Consider the following 17,204-nt stretch of genomic DNA (forward strand, 5'->3'; position numbering starts at 1 on the left):
CTTGTGGTCCAGGGGAGGGGGAGCCCGGGGGCCAGCAGGAGCCCAAAGAGTGTGGGCTCAGAGTGACCTGGCAGAGAGGTCTGTTCACTTCAGAATGCCCTCCTTCTCTAGCCAGTCTTAAGCAAATCAAAACTTCCAAGATGAAGAAACTTGAGTTTTTCAAGAGCTTAGTGACTTTACAGAGAGGAAATGTGTGTACCATCCCCCAGTTTCCCTAACAGAAGAACAGGTCCAGCTTCAGTTCCTTATTCTTCTCTTCATCCCAGACTCTGAAAAAGGAACAGCACAGAGAGAAAATATCTGAAACAATCAGAAGGAAACCTCTCAGTCAGGCAGCCAGACTGCTGGCCTGAAATCCCGTCCTAACAGCTGAGGGAGGTTCACAGAGGAAATCCCTTCCCCCAGGGCCTGGGTGGGCCCCGCGGTGCTGAGTAACCCACCAGCTTCTCTCCTGTGCCAGGGCCTCAGTACGGGACGGTGGAGAAGGCCTGGGTGGCCGTCATGTCCGAGGCGGAGAAGGTGAGCGAGCTGCACCTGGAGGTGAAGGCCTCGCTGATGAACGAGGATTTCGAGAAGATCAAGAACTGGCAGAAGGAGGCCTTTCACAAGCAGATGATGGGAGGCTTTAAGGAGACCAAAGAAGCCGAAGATGGCTTTCGGAAGGCACAGAAGCCCTGGGCCAAGAAGCTAAAAGAGGTGCTTCCCTCCTGCGGGCCCCTGCCCTGCCCCCACAGCCGGCTTCTCGCTGGCCGGTCCTCCCACCAGCCGCGCCCCTGCCGCACTCGCGGGAGTTCCTGCCTCTGCTTTAGGTATAGGGTGCTGCAGCTGTAGAGAAAGGGCCGCTCTCAGGCCCAAAGCCTGTGGTGGCTAACATTTACCCAAGTCCAAGACGCTGAGTGCTCTACGTGCCTCCTGTACGTAATCCTTATCAGCCCATTTCACAGTCCTGGAAGCAGGCTGAGAACCACACGCAGGGCACAGAGCTCAAAGCCCAGGCTCTTTTTTTTCCCCCCAATAACTCCATGTCGTGAACCTTCTGGTCTATCAAGAATATTAAGTCGATGCAAACTATTACGTTTAGCGGGAATAAACACCAAAGTCCTACTGTATAGCAGAGGAAATTATATCCAATCCCCTGAGGTAAACCATAATGGAAAAGAATATTAAAAAAAGAATGTATATCTGTGTAAAACTGAGTCACTTTGCTGTACAGCAGAGGTTGGCACAACATTGTAAATCAACTATACTTCAAAAAAAAAGTTAAAAAAAAGATATTAAATCCACAGTTGCCAAAGGTTATCTGAGGTTAAACTATTGTAGAATAGTGTTTTTAAATTGAAGCAAGCTTGCTAAAGCCCAGATTCCCAGGCCCCACCTCTAGATATAATAGGTCAGAAGTGGGGCCTCTTAAAGCTCAGTTTTAATACTCTCTCCTGAGTGATGTGTGCCCTCTGGTCTAGGGGTTACATTTTGAATAGCACAGTTTTAGAAGAGCTGTTGGTAGCACGCAGGAGCTAGTAATTAATATCCTAGGTTGCAAACCCTAGCTCTTAACCTCTAGAAGTGCCTCCCCCAGCCCTGGGAACTTGTCTGTTAGACTTAAAAGTCCCTTTGGACTAGTAAAAAGGATAATTTTAAATTGTTCTTCCTCTTGTATGGGTTTTTCTCTCAAATTTGCAATGATACTGATATTCATTTTTGTAAAAGTAGCAAATGGAGACCATTGAGTCTCACCCAGCCTTGGCTCACTGGAGGCCATCAAACCTACACCCCAGCCCTCAGCACAGGCGGCAGGCCCGGAATAGACATGCCACTTCCTTCCAACCCTGCTCCCGCCACTGGCTTTTCTCAGGAGCTGCACTTCCTTCTCAGAATCCCTTGGAATGGACCTCCATCTTCGGGTTGTAGCAACAGGCTTTCCTTCTCTGCTCTGTCTTGGCTTTTGCCGCATCTCCGTTCTCTTCGTCCTTGTCTCTGGTCCCATCTGTGATGCCGCTCTCCCCCTCTGAGGCCGTGGTCACAAACTCATCTTTCTTCTCTAGAATGGAATCTGTGGCTTTGGCTCAAGTAAGAAGCATCTATTAAATGACATATACACACGTGCATATCTGTATGTATGTGTGTGCATGTGTATATATGTAAAATAGTCATTGAAAAGTAGGGAAGGTGGCCTATAACCCTGCCTCCCAGCGTGACACTCCTCTCGCGCTGTTTCCAGTTGCCCGGCCGGCTCTTCCCTCAGATCCACACTCCGTCACGTTCCTGCTCCATGTCGTGTGCGTGGCTTCCTGCAACCATTCTATGTCTGACTCTGCCAGCCTAGACCCGCCCAGTGCACCCGCCTCTTCCCTGCTTCCTTCTCCTCCTTGGCACTTACACCTTGGAATTGACTCCCTGCTTCTTTAACTGTTTCTTGGGGTTGCCTCCCCCAGGTTCTCTGTCACGCTGTACCCCTGGTGCCTGACAACAGAGCAGCTGCTCTGTCAGTATTTGTGGAACGAATCCTCTGTTTCACCTGTTGTAATTTTACTGAACGTGTAGCTTTGCACCTGCTCTCTCCCTTCCTCTTGAGAGCACAAGCGCCTCCCGCAGTCTGTGTCACCTCTAGCGAGGATTTTGAACTTTAAACGCAGTGACCAGAGGAACTCATTCTCCTTGTAGGTAGAGGCAGCAAAGAAAGCCTACCACGCAGCGTGCAAAGAGGAGAAGCTGGCAATATCACGAGAAGCCAACAGCAAAGTGGATCCATCCCTCAACCCTGAACAGCTTAAGAAATTGCAAGACAAAGTAGAAAAATGCAAGCAAGATGTTCTTAAGGTAAACTGTGCACTTGTTTTGACATGTTGAGAGCACACGCTGCACCCGTTCCCATAGCTGGCACACAGTGAGCCCTTGTCGCGGCTTGGTCCCATGCGTGGACAGACGGCTGCATCGATAGAAGACATTCCTGCCCTCAAGGTCACACCTTACCTTACCACAGCCCTTCGTGCTCACCTCAGGGCCGGGCAGAACCGAGTTCTGGGCAGGCAGGGGCAACGGGTGATTCCTGGGCCCGGGGAACAGGGCAGTGGGGCGGCCAGAAGGAATAGCTTGTGCAGGACACCAGCTGTGAATGTCAACAGCGGGGAGCTAACGGATGAGCTGTGTGGAGGGTTGTGAGGACCAGATTGCCAATGGCCTTGAAAGTCAGGCAACATGAGGAGCTTGGGACGTTGCTGACGGGGAGCCACTGGAAGAAGGTTCGAGAGCCTGGGCCGACATGAGCAAGGGTCTGGGCCTGCGCCCTTGGCTCCCAGCTGGCCCCCAGCCCCACCCCCTCCTTTGCTCTGTTCTGAGGGCTGAGCGGCTGGAGGCTGCCCCTGTCGAGGGCCTGCCCTGCTGCAGTGTTCACAGAGGAGAGGCCCAGCCTGGATTCGGATAAAGAGGTGAAGTTAGAGAGGAGCTGCGCTTCAGGAATAGGTCACGATGCCAGAAGGGGAAGCAGGAGTCCTAAGCTGATGCGTTACTACCTGCCCACCTTTGCGGGCCTCAGATGAGCATCCCTGAGCCCCAGGGAATTAGGCGGTGGCATCTCTGTTGTGTGACGTAGGAAACAGAGGAACCTCAGAGAGGTTCAATCCCATGCTGCCCAGTGGTGTGAGCGTGGGAGAGCCCGTGCGCTCTCTGATGCGCCTCGCTGCTGTGTCGCCACAGAGCAAGGAGGGTGGGAGAGGGAGTTCCCTGCTCAGAGAGTGTCAGAATCCCTCTGGGAACAGCCCCCCGCCCCCCGCACCTGTCTCTGGGACCAGGGCCAGGAATCTGGGGCTGTGGAGCGGCCTCCCCCGTGGGATCAGGGGAGGAACCGGGGGCCACCTGCTGAACGGGGGAGGAGGTGGCACCTGGACTCACAGAGCACAAGGCTGGGGGGATCACTCTAGGGGTGCCTTCGTCAGGTACACAGGGAATTGGGTGCCCGTGCAGGTGCCTGGAGGAGATGGGGCATCTTCATCCCCGGGGGGTGGGGGGGGGGCGGGGGCTGTGTGTGTGAAGGAGAGAGAGATGCATGCCTTTCATGTGTTACAACCACCTAGAACAGGCTGCACCAAGTTGATACATTGGCAGAACAAACCCAGGGCCTGAGGTCAGACGGAAGGCATCCGTCAGGATGACCAGAACACTTTGTGGAGGGCTCTCTCTGCCTCTGTGGTCTGGCCAGTGACCTCAGGGCACAGTGGTCCTTATAGATTGAGAGCCGGCCTGGAGAGGAGGGCAGTTCGCTCCCACCCACCTTCTTAAAGCACTTAAGGCACTTACACACAACTGCCTGCACTTGTCCTTCTGTGTTTCTTACTGGCCAGGCAGAGCATCAGTCAGAAAGGAACGTCTCACGTTCAGTGCTGAATAGCAGTCCACATGAGGGTGAGGGCTGCCTCTCGTTTCACTCCGTGACTATTTATTAGGAACGTTCTCTGTGCTCCGTGCTAGCAGTTCCCCAAACAGCAATGCCCTTGCTCCTACCTGGCCTGTGTGGGGGCGGGGCTGCTCATGACCGCAGGCCAGATGGAGCACTCCCAGCCCACCCCACCGGGGCTCCAGGGAGGCTACCGCGTGTTGAAGAGTCCCAAGGAGTGTTGCTCTGTGTCGCTCTGATGGCACCACTGGGGTCTGAACCCACAGCTACTTGTCTCGGGGCCTCTGCGCGCGAGCGTGCACGAAGGGCCGCACACGTGTAGGCAATGATGAGTAAGAGGGCGGCTGTGGAGCCGTGTTCCTGCCGGGGGTCACAGAGGTCCCAAGCCCAGCCAAGGCGGGAGGCGTAAAAGCAGAACAAGGAGTCAAAGATACCAGGAGGGGGATGAGGGGCAGAGGTGGGGCTCCAAGGAGCGGGCAGGCCTGCTCTCTGGAGGCTGGGGAAGGCTTCGAGAAGAGGAGCCTGTCTTTCAGGGCATGAGTCAGAGAGAGGGGTCTGGAAGAGAGGCCAGGGTAGGTGGCGAGTAGACTTGGATGCCAAATGGGGGCAGAGAAGCTGCTCGAGAGGTGGCAGGGGCCGGGCCCCAAGGCCTGGACTTGGTCTTAAAAGCAGGGGGTCTTGCAAAAGCTCAGGGAGGGTTCATTCCTTCCACAGAAGGCCTCGTGCTGTTGTCAGGAATAGAAAAAGAAAGGTAGCTGTACTAACTTTAGCCACGGCTCTTAGGCTAAAGACATGTCACGCTGTCCCTAGACACCCTTGAGGATAGGCCACATCTATCTTCATGTTTTTCATGTGTTCTTCCTGGTAAAACCCTTTCTCGAGGACGGTCTGGGGAGGAACAGCTCTGTGGGGGGAGGGAGGGATGTCACAGGCTGGAGGAAAGGGGACTAGGACTGTCTTGAACGCCTTGGTGCAGCTTGGTGTCCATTGTCTGTCACCTCATTTAAGTATCAGGATACTGTGAATGCGACGTAGAAGGAAAGTGAGGCTCCCAGAAAACGAGTAGTGCAGGCTTTGGCCACAGGGCCGCCTGGCGCTCGGAGCCCTGTGATCTTGCCTTTAAGGTAGCTGCTGAGCCACTGCTGCTGTGTGCGAGGTCCGAGGCTCAGCCCTTCCCCGTGGGAGAGCGGACACAGCGTGTGATGTGGGGCTCGAGGCCATGCACACTGGGCTCTGAGTGACTGCCTCTTCCCCAGCGGCCACCTGTTTGCCTCTTACTCCAGCTGAGAGGCCTGGCAGATGCCAGGAGTGTGATTTGCATTTCAGAAGTGGAGGGGCTGGGACTTGGACTTGGAATTCTGTCAGACTCCAGAGCTTGTGCTCTTTGGGATTTGGAATTGGGGAGGAGGTGGGGGGGGGGGGGGGGACAGAGCAGCTTGCCCCAAGGGTGACATTGGGGTGGGGAGGGCATCCACGATGAGCCTGGATGGCCCGGGTGTGTGGAGTGGGGAGGGCTGTTTCAAAGCCAGATTGGGTGGGAATGCCCTCCAGGAGCAGAGATTGGGCGTGAGTCCTCTGGGCAGGAACTTAGGGGTGCAAAGGAAACAGATTGGGGTGCTTCTTGGTTGCAGGGTCTCCCAAAGTGGCAAGCTTCATATTGTCATTTGGGGAGCAGTCCAGAAGCTGATGGATTCAGAAGTGGTGGAGGTGACAAGGGCTGGTGATGGACAGGGCAGTGCAGAGCTGGGCTCACTTGGTCTCAGTCAGAAGGAAGTGGGCTGAATGGAAGTTAGTCTTCACCTCGTGTGCCTGGACTTTCTCGTAGACCAAAGAGAAGTACGAGAAGTCCCTGAAGGAGCTGGGCCAGGGCACGCCGCAGTACATGGAGGGCATGGAGCAGGTGTTCGAGCAGTGCCAGCAGTTTGAGGAGAAGCGCCTGCGCTTCTTCCGGGAAGTTCTGCTGGAGGTTCAGAAGCACCTAGACCTGTCAAATGTGGCCAGGTAAGCGTCCCTTAGCTGAAAAGCACGTCACGGTGAAGTCAGTGCAAAGTTGCTTTTGAATAAAGCTCGCTCGCTGTTCTCCAGACTTGGGGTGGCAGTGCTTGTCAGAAGGCATTAAGTTCTCCTGCTGAGGGAGGGCCCTTCGGCCGAACCTGCCTTCGGCCAAACCTGCTGCCTGGAACAGCTGCTCGCTGGCCCAAGTCACATGGCCTCCTGCCACACTCTGCCAACTCCGGGTGCAGCCCTCTGCGTCTGGGCAGGAAGGGAGGGCTGTGGCTCGGTGGCCAGAGTTGCACGTTTGAAATCAGCCCGGGAGCGAGTTCAGCAGTTCCCCGGGCTGGCATACCATGTCCCCGGGCTGGCCTCACTTTGGGGACCTTTATGATGGCCTTTCCATCCCGAGCAGCTGGCTGCCAGCTTGCTCCTTGACTTCCAGCAGTTCTGGGCGTCGGGCAGCACTGACCCTCAGAGACTCAGCTCTGAACGCAGACACAAGCCGTGCTATTCCTTCCATCTTTCCTCATCTTTGGTGCTGTGACACCTTCACTGGGGCAGAGGCCTGTGCTAACCCGGGACCTAGACTTCTGTCATCCACATAGCAGAGCCATTTGGAAATGACTCGCAAGTCAAAGCTTGCTGTTAACAGGAGATTACAGTCCTTTTGTCTCCTTCTAGTATAAAAAAATCAAAAGCAATAATTATCGTTCAGCTGCTCTGCCAACAACGAATGAATCTTTATGAGTGTCTGTGAAGTAGGTGGCATTATCCCGTTTTGTTGGTGAGGAAACAAGCTGGGTGTGGTTAAGTGACGTGCCCAAGGCTGCACCGCTGGCTGGGGCAGGGCTGGGGCTGCCAGGCTCCTGTGTGAAGGAACTCCCACCGTGTGAGTGCTTGTCCTCCGTTGACGTGCCTTGCCTCACTTAGTCCTCCAAGCTGCCCTGGGGAGGATTTGGTGTCGTAGTGTCCTAGGGCTGCCATAATAAAATACCAAAACCTGCGCAGCCAAAAACAACAGAAATTTATTCTCCTGCAATTCTGAAATCAAGGCGTCAGCGGGTCCTCACTCCCTCTGCCAGCTCTGCTCTAGGAGAGGACTCTTCCTTGCCTCTTCCAGCTTTTGGTGTTTGGTGTCAATCCTTGGCCTTCCTTGACTTGTAGATGCATCACTCTGGTCACATGGCCATCTTCTGTGTCTTCACATCGTCTTCCCTCTGTCTCTGTATCCAAATTTCCCCCTTTTTATAAAAACATTGCTTTTTTAACTTATCGATTGCCTCTGTAAAGATCCTATTTCCCAATAAGGTCCCATTCTGAGGCACTGGGAGCTAGGACTCCAGCATTATCTTTTCTGGAAGACACAGTTCAGCCCATAACAGGTGGCATTTTGTACACGCAGCAGAGCAAGACACTGAGGCCAGGCCCAGAGAGAGTAGAGGGAGTAAATGACTTCCCAGCCACACAGACGAGAAGTGAAAACACCACAACCCGCGGAGGTCATGCTCCTGTCCCACACGGTCAGCTTCCTAGCGGGGCGAGCTGCTCTGAGCCATCAAGAGAAGCAGGAGGTCCCCAGGTGGCCAGTGGGATCTGCAGCCACCGCAGCACTCACCAGTCTTCATTCACTGTTTTTGCACATCTGAGTGTAAACCTTCCAGCTTTTTTGAAGGGATGAGGGGAATTCTCTGATACTCAGTTCTGGACCTGGTTAAACGGGACCACACAGAGTGGTGGCCCGGGTGGCCCAGATGCGAGGATCTTTTGTATTTTCTGACACAGAGCGAAGCCAGGTTGTTGCCACCTGGTGTGATCTGTCAGAAGCTGAAGCTGTGGCCTCCATGCCACGGTTGTGGTTTGTCCCGTTCTGTGTGCGTCACGGCCAGATGACCGTCCAGCCCAGCCAGGGCAGGGCTCTCATCTGCCCCGTGAGGTCAACTCTATTGCAGCTGCAGACCATGGCGCCGGCTCCAGGCAGGCCCAAGGCAAGGCTGAGTGCTGGCCTTCCCTTCCTTCCAAAGGAGTCACACTTCTCTCTCTGATTTAGCTACAAAAACATTTACCGAGACCTGGAGCAGAGCATCAAAGCTGCCGATGCAGTGGAGGACCTGAGGTGGTTCAGAGCCAACCACGGGCCAGGCATGTCCATGAACTGGCCCCAGTTTGAGGTAAGAGGCTCTGCCTGTGACCTGTTGGCCTGGGATGGGCCTGGGCCCACAGGGTCGAGTCATACGCTGTCTTTCTCCTTCTAACTCAGAGTTGGCCTATGCCCTGTTTATGTGGCAGCCTTTACACATGGCTACCCTAGAAACTAAGTGGATGTTTAATGTTCCAGGGGGCTTCAGGCATTACCGAAGGGCCTTCTGAATCTCTGGTGAAGGTGCAATTATGTTCTTTCTGATTGAGAACTTTGACAGTCACTTGTTGACCATTGGCATTCCCTTCGTGGTGGGTCTCGGGAGTTGCAGGACAGGCAGGACTTGTGGTTCCCTGCTCAGCCTGCAGGATGGCCAGGGAAGGAGTGGCCACAGTGCACTCCAGGCCTGGTGAGCCAAGGACACCAGCTCAGCAGCCTCAGGTCCAGGACCGGAGGGGAGCGTGGTCTCAGTGTGTAGCTGTTCTTAGCCTTCACGTGAGGGTCTTTTCCTTATCTCCTTACGTAAAGTCAACCACCTTCGGCATAGGATTAACTTTCCTCTTTTCCCATTTTCATGGGTCCAAGCTGTCCAATACCTTTACATGCAAAATTCGAGAGCCTGGGGATCTTAAGACTCTTCCAGCCCTAGAATTGAGTCCCCAGGCCCCACTTGGCCCCCAGATGGTAGCAGAGAAGGCAGTGGCCAGAAGTCCCACCACCCTGTTCTCTGAGGGAAAGCATTCTCCCTGCCTCATGGTGAAGCAGGGGCTGGGAAGGGCCCCACAGGGCCACGGCTGCTGCCTCCCCCAGGGAGGATGCTGGAGGCGACCCCCTCCACGTTGGGCTCCAACCACCTGGCTTCCCCTGACTTGGTAGTGGCCAGAGCGCAGGCTGAACTCAGATCCTGCCTCATCACTGACTAGCTGTGGGATGCTGAGCAGGTCATCTGCCCTTTTCGTGACTCAGTTTTCCCATGCATAAAACAGGGATGACAACAGCACCCATCTTCTCGGTGGCTGGGGATTCCGTGACCTGGTCCCATACTGGGCGTTGCCCCTGGGCCCACCACACAGAAGCTTGTTTGGCCCAGTCCTAGCCTGTAGATTTTTCAGTCCTCATACCTGTGCCTCTATTTTCTGGAGTTTCTCAAGAAAGCTTCTCCAAATGATAGCTTGGGTCCCTGCAGCTGAGCACTCCCCCTGCACCGTCTTTAGGATACCTGCTCCCAACAGGGGCCAAGAGCAGAGGCCCGGGACCTTCCAAGTGGAAGTGGACCTAGAGAGGAAAGCACAGCCCAGCTTCCCCTCCCCCGGCAACAGCACACGGGGAAGAAGCGAGTTGGTGATGGGACCTGTGCGCACATCCGTATTCTGCCCTGCAGGGAGTGTCTGCTGCTCTCAGGAGAGGGTCAGGAAACCCCCTGTGATACACACCCCCTCTAACCCCCGGGTCCCTTATTGTTCGTCCCTACCCAGAGGACTGAATGGTCTGCAGAGGAAGACTTGACAGGCAGTCTTGCTGGGGTGGGTGGCCCTTCTCCCTGCGGGTCCCCTGGGCCAGGAGCCCATGCTGGCACGTGGCACATGCTTGCAGCTCGCATAAGATCCTGCTTGCCTTTCTCTAATGAAATTATTTGTTTTCATTTTCCATGCCACAAGGATGAAGTAAGTTCCTATTTTATGGCTAACTTATTGAATTCCAAACCTCTTGCGGTGTGTGTTCAGCCCATGCGGGTTTGTGTGTGGCGTCCACAGCCTGATTCTGACAGCATATGCTGCTTAAGGAATCGTGGCCGCAGTGTAGCCCAGGCTGTTTTGTTGTCCAAGTTAATAGTGGACCTTTCCCTTCATAGTCAGCCTGGTATTGATCACATCGGCCCTTGGAAGCCACCCCGTCAGGACGGATTTATATTCAAAAGGTCACTGTGGGGACTCTGAGTTCCAACTGAGTTCTCAGTCAGCTTATTTCAGTTAAGAAAATAATTAACAAATAATTAGGGGACCTGAGTTTAGGGTTGGGGGCCCAAGTCTGCCACCAACTCTGCGTCGGCAAGTCATTTTTCTTTCTGGGCCTCGGTTTCCTCATCTGACAAAGTGGCAGGTTAGACTTATGTTTCTAAGATGGCTTCAAGCCTTGAAATTCTGTAACTACACATGAGCAAAGCTGTGCGCTCAGTCATCCCAAATATTAATTCAGATAAAGCTGTTTGATAGGGTGGAAGTGGGACGGGGAGAAGAATTCATTAAATGATGCACACACCTGCTTTTCTCCCAGTATTTTCAGTGCAGTTGATAAAAGTCTGTTCGCATGCTGGAAAGACAATGAGCCCTGGGGGAGGTGAACATGGGGCGCGCTGCTCAGAGGGAGGGGGACGTTCCCGGGCAGGAAAGGGGCGCTCCTCGGTGACTCAACTGGCCAGGCTGCCCCTGCAGCGATGTGGGAGGCCCCCACCCACCCCGCGCCCCCAGGCCCCTGATTTTGTTCGCACCCAGGGCCCATGTCCCGCACTGCAGGCTTGCCCAGGCCCCCGCACTCAGATCTCTTGCCCCACTGGGAAGCAGAGCGTTCAGGGCATGGATGGGAGGGTCTTCAGCACTGAATGCCGAGCCCCTCGGAGGGTGGGCTCTGTCTGCTCTGGAAGCAGGAGGAAACCTGGCGAGGCCTCTGGCTGCTGCTGTGGGCCTGAGGGCCCGGAGGCGGAGCGCTGTGGGGACGGGGGCGAGACAGGGCGGCTCCCTGGGCCTGGAACGCAGGACCCCCGAGTGTCGGCCCCGTCTTCGCATCATCCATCCATCCCTGGAGGCTGCGCCTGGGGCCGACCTCCAGGCTCCCTGAGGAGCCCCCACCTTGCACAGTAAGGAGGGGTCAGTGGTGGGGGTCATGAGCCTGAGGGCTGCTGGGAAATAAGGGAGAACAGAGGCAGCGAGGCTACACGTCACTAACTGTGCGGGGCAGGCCACTGGCTCGCTGGCCAGCTTTTAGACTGATGTGGCCTCCAACAAATGAACTTCCTGATTTCTCTCCCTTGGTGCCCATTGCTCAGGAGTGGTCTGCAGACCTGAATCGAACTCTCAGCCGGAGAGAGAAGAAGAAGACTGCTGACGGTGTGACCCTGACAGGCATCAGCCAGACCGGCGACCAGGCTCTGCAGAACAAGCCCAGCAGGTGGGCACTGGGGTGCCTCAGTCCCTGGAAGGGTCCCCTGGGTCCTCTGCACAGGCTGGGACACCTCCACCTGGGACACCCAGGAGACTCCCCAATGGGGCCTTGCCAGGGACCCTGGGGCCTCTTTCCAGACACTCCCTGGCGCCCGAGCTCTCCGGGGCAGTGGCCCAGGGGCATTTCTGGGGAGAATCATCAGTCCAGCTGGTGCCAGAGCTGCAGAAAGATCCAGAGAAGGACCCTTCACCACAAATGTGCTTTGGGCCCCAAGCGAGGGGAAGAACTGATGTTAGACCCCCCCCCCCCCCCCCCCCCGTGGTGCGCACAGGCAGGTGGAGGTCACTGTCGATGGGGTCCTTCAGGCAGGCTCAGGTATCCCGGCCAGGTGTGTACTTACTTCTCCGTGCCGTGTGCAGGTGCCTGATGTGGGGGCAGGGCAATGCCGAGTCCCCTTTTTCAAATTACTGCTTTGCTGAGAGCGTTGGTTATTTCTGACCTCATTGTTTGCTGAAACTGAGTTTGGATCGAAGAGGTGGCACCAAGGTCTTTAGAACCTCCTGGAACGCCTGCACTAGAGGAGCCCGCAGAGTTCCCAGCAGATAAGTGTTGCTGTCCTCTGCAGAGCTGAGGCAGCCCCCCGGGCCCTGAGCCCAGAGGCCTGCACGCCGCGCTGAGGATAACACACCTCAGGCTCGTGGCTTCCTAGGAAGAGTCAGGGCAGGCTCCGCAGGCCTTTCTGTGGCCCTGGGCACAGAAGTCCCCGCCCGGGCTCCCGGGCTGACGTTGCTGCTTGGCATTCAGCTGCTGTGCCACCGTCTGGACGGCGGGGCTTGGTTAAGTGACTGCAGCCGTGAGCACCGTGCCAGGGCTCAGGCCCGCACCTGGCGATGCGGGGCGGGGCGGGGCGGTCTAGGCTGCAGGGCTGCCGCACAAACTCAGCTGCGCAGCACCAGCCGGCTCTCAGAAGGTCAGCAGGAGAAAGGTGCCAAGGAGAGAGCAGGGCCCGGTGGTCTCAGACATGTGGCCCAGATGCAGGCAGCAGGCAGGCGTAGGCCCAGTGCCGCCTGCCAGGCTTGAAACCAGTGTGGCAGCTGCTGGCCCCTTGGGGTCACTCTGGTGGCATCTGAGGCATTTCCTCGCCCCCCCCCCCCAACTGAGCCATCCACCAGCACTTTGCGAGCCCGCTCCATGCGCCCTGGCTTGGGAGGTGGTGCTGGCCCTGGGAGCCCGGCCCTGGGGCTCAGTGGTCCGCTTAGTCAGCTCAGAGTTCGCAGCGGGGTGCCTGGGCTCTCGGCGGTCTGTCTTATCTCTTTACCATCTTGTTCTATGCTCAGTACCTGTAGTCACTGCATTTCGTCGCCTGGCTGTCAGCGCACAGGCCAGGCTGGGGTCAGATTTCTCTCGGGTCCTCTCTGGGCCTGGCACACAGTAGGCAGTTGATACAGTTATGCAGATGGATTTTCCCACTCTGGAGCACAAAATGGGTCCTTTCTTTCTTCCTAGAAAGGGCTATTCAACAGGCTTTGGTTCTGATTTTGAAAGTTGCAGACCCAGAAGAACCAGGGAGGAGGCCGTTGGGCCCCTTTGTAGTCAGAAGGAGAGGGTGCACTGTGCTGTAGGGTTTGGAGAGCTCCGGGAGCCTCCCTCCTGCTCTCGGCAGGGCTCTGAGCCTCCCAGGCTGTCACCCTCCCCAGGCTGAGCCCCACAAGCTGTCTGGCTGCCAGCTCTCAGCAGAGGGCCAGGTGGGAGGACTATGGAGAGAAGCCCTGAGCCCAGAAGCACTTTGCTCTAGCGATAGTCTGTGCCCAACCCAGGGCGCCTGTTCAGGATACACTGTGTTTAGATACAAGCAGGGAAAGTGAAAACCGTGCTCTCTCTTAGACGCTTTAAACGCATGTAACAGCCAAAGTGTTGCCAAGTATTTTGCTAAAACAGTCTTTCTGCTCAAACAACATATTCCTCCCATTTGACCGGGAGCCAGTTTGTCCTTTCAAACCCTGGCCCTGTGATCCTGCAGCTGGGAGCACCTGGGACCAAGGGGGCCACTGAGCTGGGGTCCCCTGAAAGCTCTCTCTCTCCCCGTAGTGACCTTAGTGTCCCGGGCAACCCCGCACGGTCAGCGCAGTCACTGTCCAGCTACAACCCCTTCGAGGATGAGGACGACACGGGGAGCACCGTCAGTGAGAAGGAGGACATTAAGGCCAAAAAGTTGGTGAACAAATGTTTCCCTCTGGTTTCCACTTCGCTCGCTCTGTCTCTCCTCTTTCTGTCCAGGGTCTCGCCCCCACGGCACTCAAAGCAATGCATGAGGCCTGCAGGAGGTGGCCCGGCTGCCAGCTGGTGGACGGTCTCTGCCTCCTCGATCTCTCAGGGAGGGAGGCACCAGTTAACAATCTGTGGTTGCTTTTTCCCTGCCCTCTGTTAACCCACGTCAAGGTCCTGGTACAGCAGCACAGGAAGACGGGTGTGCTGGGTGGCCCTGCAGGGAGCCTGACCACGCAGGGCTGCTGAGGGGGCTGTGCTCCTGCGGGAGGAGCCCCAGCCCAGCCCCAGGGCTCCCTCAGCCTCCCCAGGTGGGGACTGAGGCTCCAGGCAGGGCCTCAGGCCTCTGCCAGCCCCGTGCTCAGGGCCCCCGGGGCAACCCTTTCTTGCAGTGTGAGCAGCTATGAGAAGACCCAGAGCTACCCCGCAGACTGGTCAGACGATGAGTCTAACAACCCATTCTCCTCCACGGATGCCAACGGGGACTCAAACCCATTTGATGAGGACGCCCCCTCGGGGCCGGAAGTGCGGGTCCGGGCCCTTTATGACTACGAAGGGCAGGAGCAGGACGAGCTGAGCTTCAAGGCCGGTAGGTGGGCTCCCGGCTGGTGTCTAGGGCGAGTGCTTCCAGCCCGCTGGGAGAGGCTGCTGGTAAAATTCCTGCTAGTTTCATCTGTGTGTTTTGCGACCCACCCTCCATTTCAAAAGTAGTAGGTGCTCAACACCAAAGCTCAGAAGACAGCAAGGTGCCCATGTGCCTTCGCCCAAGGCAAGGCAGGGCTAGGCCTGCGTGCTGGAGATGCCAGGCCCCTGGACGCAGCCGCCCTGCGGGTCCCCAAGGGAAGCCTTTCTCCAGAGGCCCACAGCTGGCAGAGGAGCCTAGACCCCAGCGTAGCAGCCTGCGTGCCCCTGGGCCCACAGCCTCACCTCAAGGCAGTGCCTTTCACACGCTTCCTGTAGCCGTGCTGCATGCACACCTGCCGCCAACACACTTTTGTTGCCAGTAGCTGAGAGCCTGGTTTTATAGAACAGTCTGGGTCCTGACCGTATGAGCTCTATGTGCGGAGATTTTCTGTCCTGTCTTTTTTTTTTAATGCTGATTGCAGTTCACCAAATGGGTTGCAACCCTGTTTGAAGAGCAGGGTCTTAGAGCCTGTCCAGGGAGGCTTGATTGGCCTGGTGCCAAGTGGGCCCAGAGGGAGCCAAGTTCCTTCCTTCTGCCTTGCCCCCTCCCTGAAGCCATCCCAGAGCCAGCATCCACCCCTCCAGGGCAGGGGGTGCTGGGCCCTAACTGCCAGCACAGGCTGAAGTGTGCCCTCCGCTCTCCCTCTCTGGGGTAGACCCTCACGTCTGACCCCCACCCCCACCCTGGCTGGGGGCTGTGTCTGAAGGCCTTCTCCTCTCCATACTCAGCAGGCCAGCCAGCTGTCCCCACACAGTCAACCCCAGAGTTGGTCATTGGGTGCCTCTGGCTGGCTGTAGAAAGTTCTTATGTGTCTTTAAACACCTTTGTCCAGTTTTCTTTTCCTTTTTTTTCTTTTCGGCCATGCCTTGCGGCATGCAGGATCTTAATTCCCTGACCAGGGATTGAACCTGTGCCCCCTGTAGTGGAAGGGTGGGGTCCTAACCACTGGACTGCCAAGGAATTCCCTCTAAATCTTATTCATTGGATTAGTCAGCAATTTTATAGATTTAAAATATTTCCTTCTGCTCCCAGTGAATTATCAAAAGCAAACTGAAATGAATGTTTCTAATCACCAGTTTACATTTTTACAAATTGGAAGTTTCCTGTTAGTTTTGTCTGTCTTCCGTGTTATTTTCCTGTTCCCCGGCGTGACGTTAGCTCCCTCCAATACCGCTCCCTTCTGTCTCCAGCACGCCCTGCCTGCTCTCTGCTTCTCTTGGCCTTGGGTGCCTGTGGCCTCTTCACTTGGTGCACTTTTCACCCCGTGGAAGCGTCAGAGCTGCTGCCCGTCTGCTCCCGGAGCCTTGCCGGGCGAGGGCCTGACGTGAGAAACGCCAGTCATAGGTGCCGGCCCTGCCAGGGGCCCACAGGGGCACCCGGGGGTGGGAGAAGACGAGGTTTACCACTTGTGACGCCCACCTTGAGGCCCCCTGCATTCGCCCCTGATGTTGCCAAGTTAGACTTGCACACGTACCGGTGCTGACAGAGGCGGGTCTGGTGCCCAGCAGCGGACAGAAGAACCATCTCTCTCACGGGAGTCACGGCAGCCCACGTTTACCGAGAGCTCACTGCGTGCCTGGCACCGACCCAGGGTCCTTCCGTGTTTTAACACTTAGTCCTCACCCCTTCCCCGGCCCACAGCTGAGCAAAGCAGGCCCCAGGAGCGGGCCTTTGCCAGGTCTCCCAGCAGCCCTGGGAGCACCGGGGCCCCAGGTACTGGCCCCGCAGGCATCTGGATCAGTACCACTGAGACACAAAATAAGGAGTCAGGGAAATGTTGCTAAACAAGGCTTAATTGCCTGAGGAAAGAAAATGCAACTAAACCTGAAAAATGGACCAAAACGCCAATGAGAAATACAAAGCTGCAAACGGAACAATAAAGACGGAACCTCGACTGGCCTGTCTTCTGCTGGTTCCCACAGCCGCCTCTGCAGGTGCTCACAGCCAGAGCTCCTCCCACCCCCAGGTCTGGGCTGCGTGTCCGCCCCGCACAGGAGAACGCCAGGCCTGGACCTCCCTCCGCCTCAGCCCTGAGGGACCAGGGCTCCATCTGTCCCTCTCTCATCTCTGTTTCTCCTTCGCCACCCAGGGCCTTGGCGCAAGGGAGAGGTTCCTTCGTGCTTGAATAAACAGAACATAAATCAAACTGCACTCACACAGAGCCACAGGGGGTTCCGGATCCATGCCAGCACTCTCAGTGTGTTGGGAGGGGGGGATTTCTTTACGTCAGAGGACAAATGCTTTGAGCTAGGTGCTGGGGATGGAATAACGGGTCCCCACCCCTCCCACAGCCTGCAGTCGTGACACAAATGAAACGAAGGCACCAAGACCACAGCAGCAAGTGCTGAGGAAATACAAGAAGACCGGGTGGGCCGGGGCCCCAGGGGAGGAAGTATGGCAGTACAGGGCTGTGAGGGAGGTGGCACGCACCCTGTGAAAGGATTCCCCTGACCTGGCCTGGGACAGTTAGGAGGCAAAAGTCCTGCAGAGTTTGATTCTGCAGTCTCTGTGGGAGCCCCACTGGCAGCTGCTAACGGCTTGCTTTAGGGTCATTGTGTGAGAGATGGGGGTCT

General features: G+C 56.3%; 1 protein-coding gene across 5 annotated transcripts in view; it reads left to right on the plus strand.

Annotated features, from left to right (window-relative positions):
• Nucleotides 1-17,204, plus strand: part of PACSIN2 (protein kinase C and casein kinase substrate in neurons 2) — a 130,885-nt gene that overhangs the window by 111,614 nt on the left and 2,067 nt on the right. For 4 of the 5 annotated variants that reach the window (XM_057741334.1, XM_057741335.1, XM_057741336.1 and 1 more), the window contains exons 4-10: nt 461-696; nt 2,662-2,817; nt 6,216-6,391; nt 8,433-8,553; nt 11,566-11,687; nt 13,770-13,892; nt 14,339-14,535. In XM_057741334.1, coding sequence (XP_057597317.1) covers nt 461-696; nt 2,662-2,817; nt 6,216-6,391; nt 8,433-8,553; nt 11,566-11,687; nt 13,770-13,892; nt 14,339-14,535 — 1,131 coding nt within the window. The remainder of the gene's footprint in view (nt 1-460; nt 697-2,661; nt 2,818-6,215; nt 6,392-8,432; nt 8,554-11,565; nt 11,688-13,769; nt 13,893-14,338; nt 14,536-17,204) is intronic. The other variant, XM_057741337.1, reaches the window with a different exon arrangement.

Source organism: Hippopotamus amphibius, chromosome 7 (assembly GCF_030028045.1).
Source record: "Hippopotamus amphibius kiboko isolate mHipAmp2 chromosome 7, mHipAmp2.hap2, whole genome shotgun sequence".
Lineage (NCBI taxonomy): Eukaryota > Metazoa > Chordata > Mammalia > Artiodactyla > Hippopotamidae > Hippopotamus > Hippopotamus amphibius.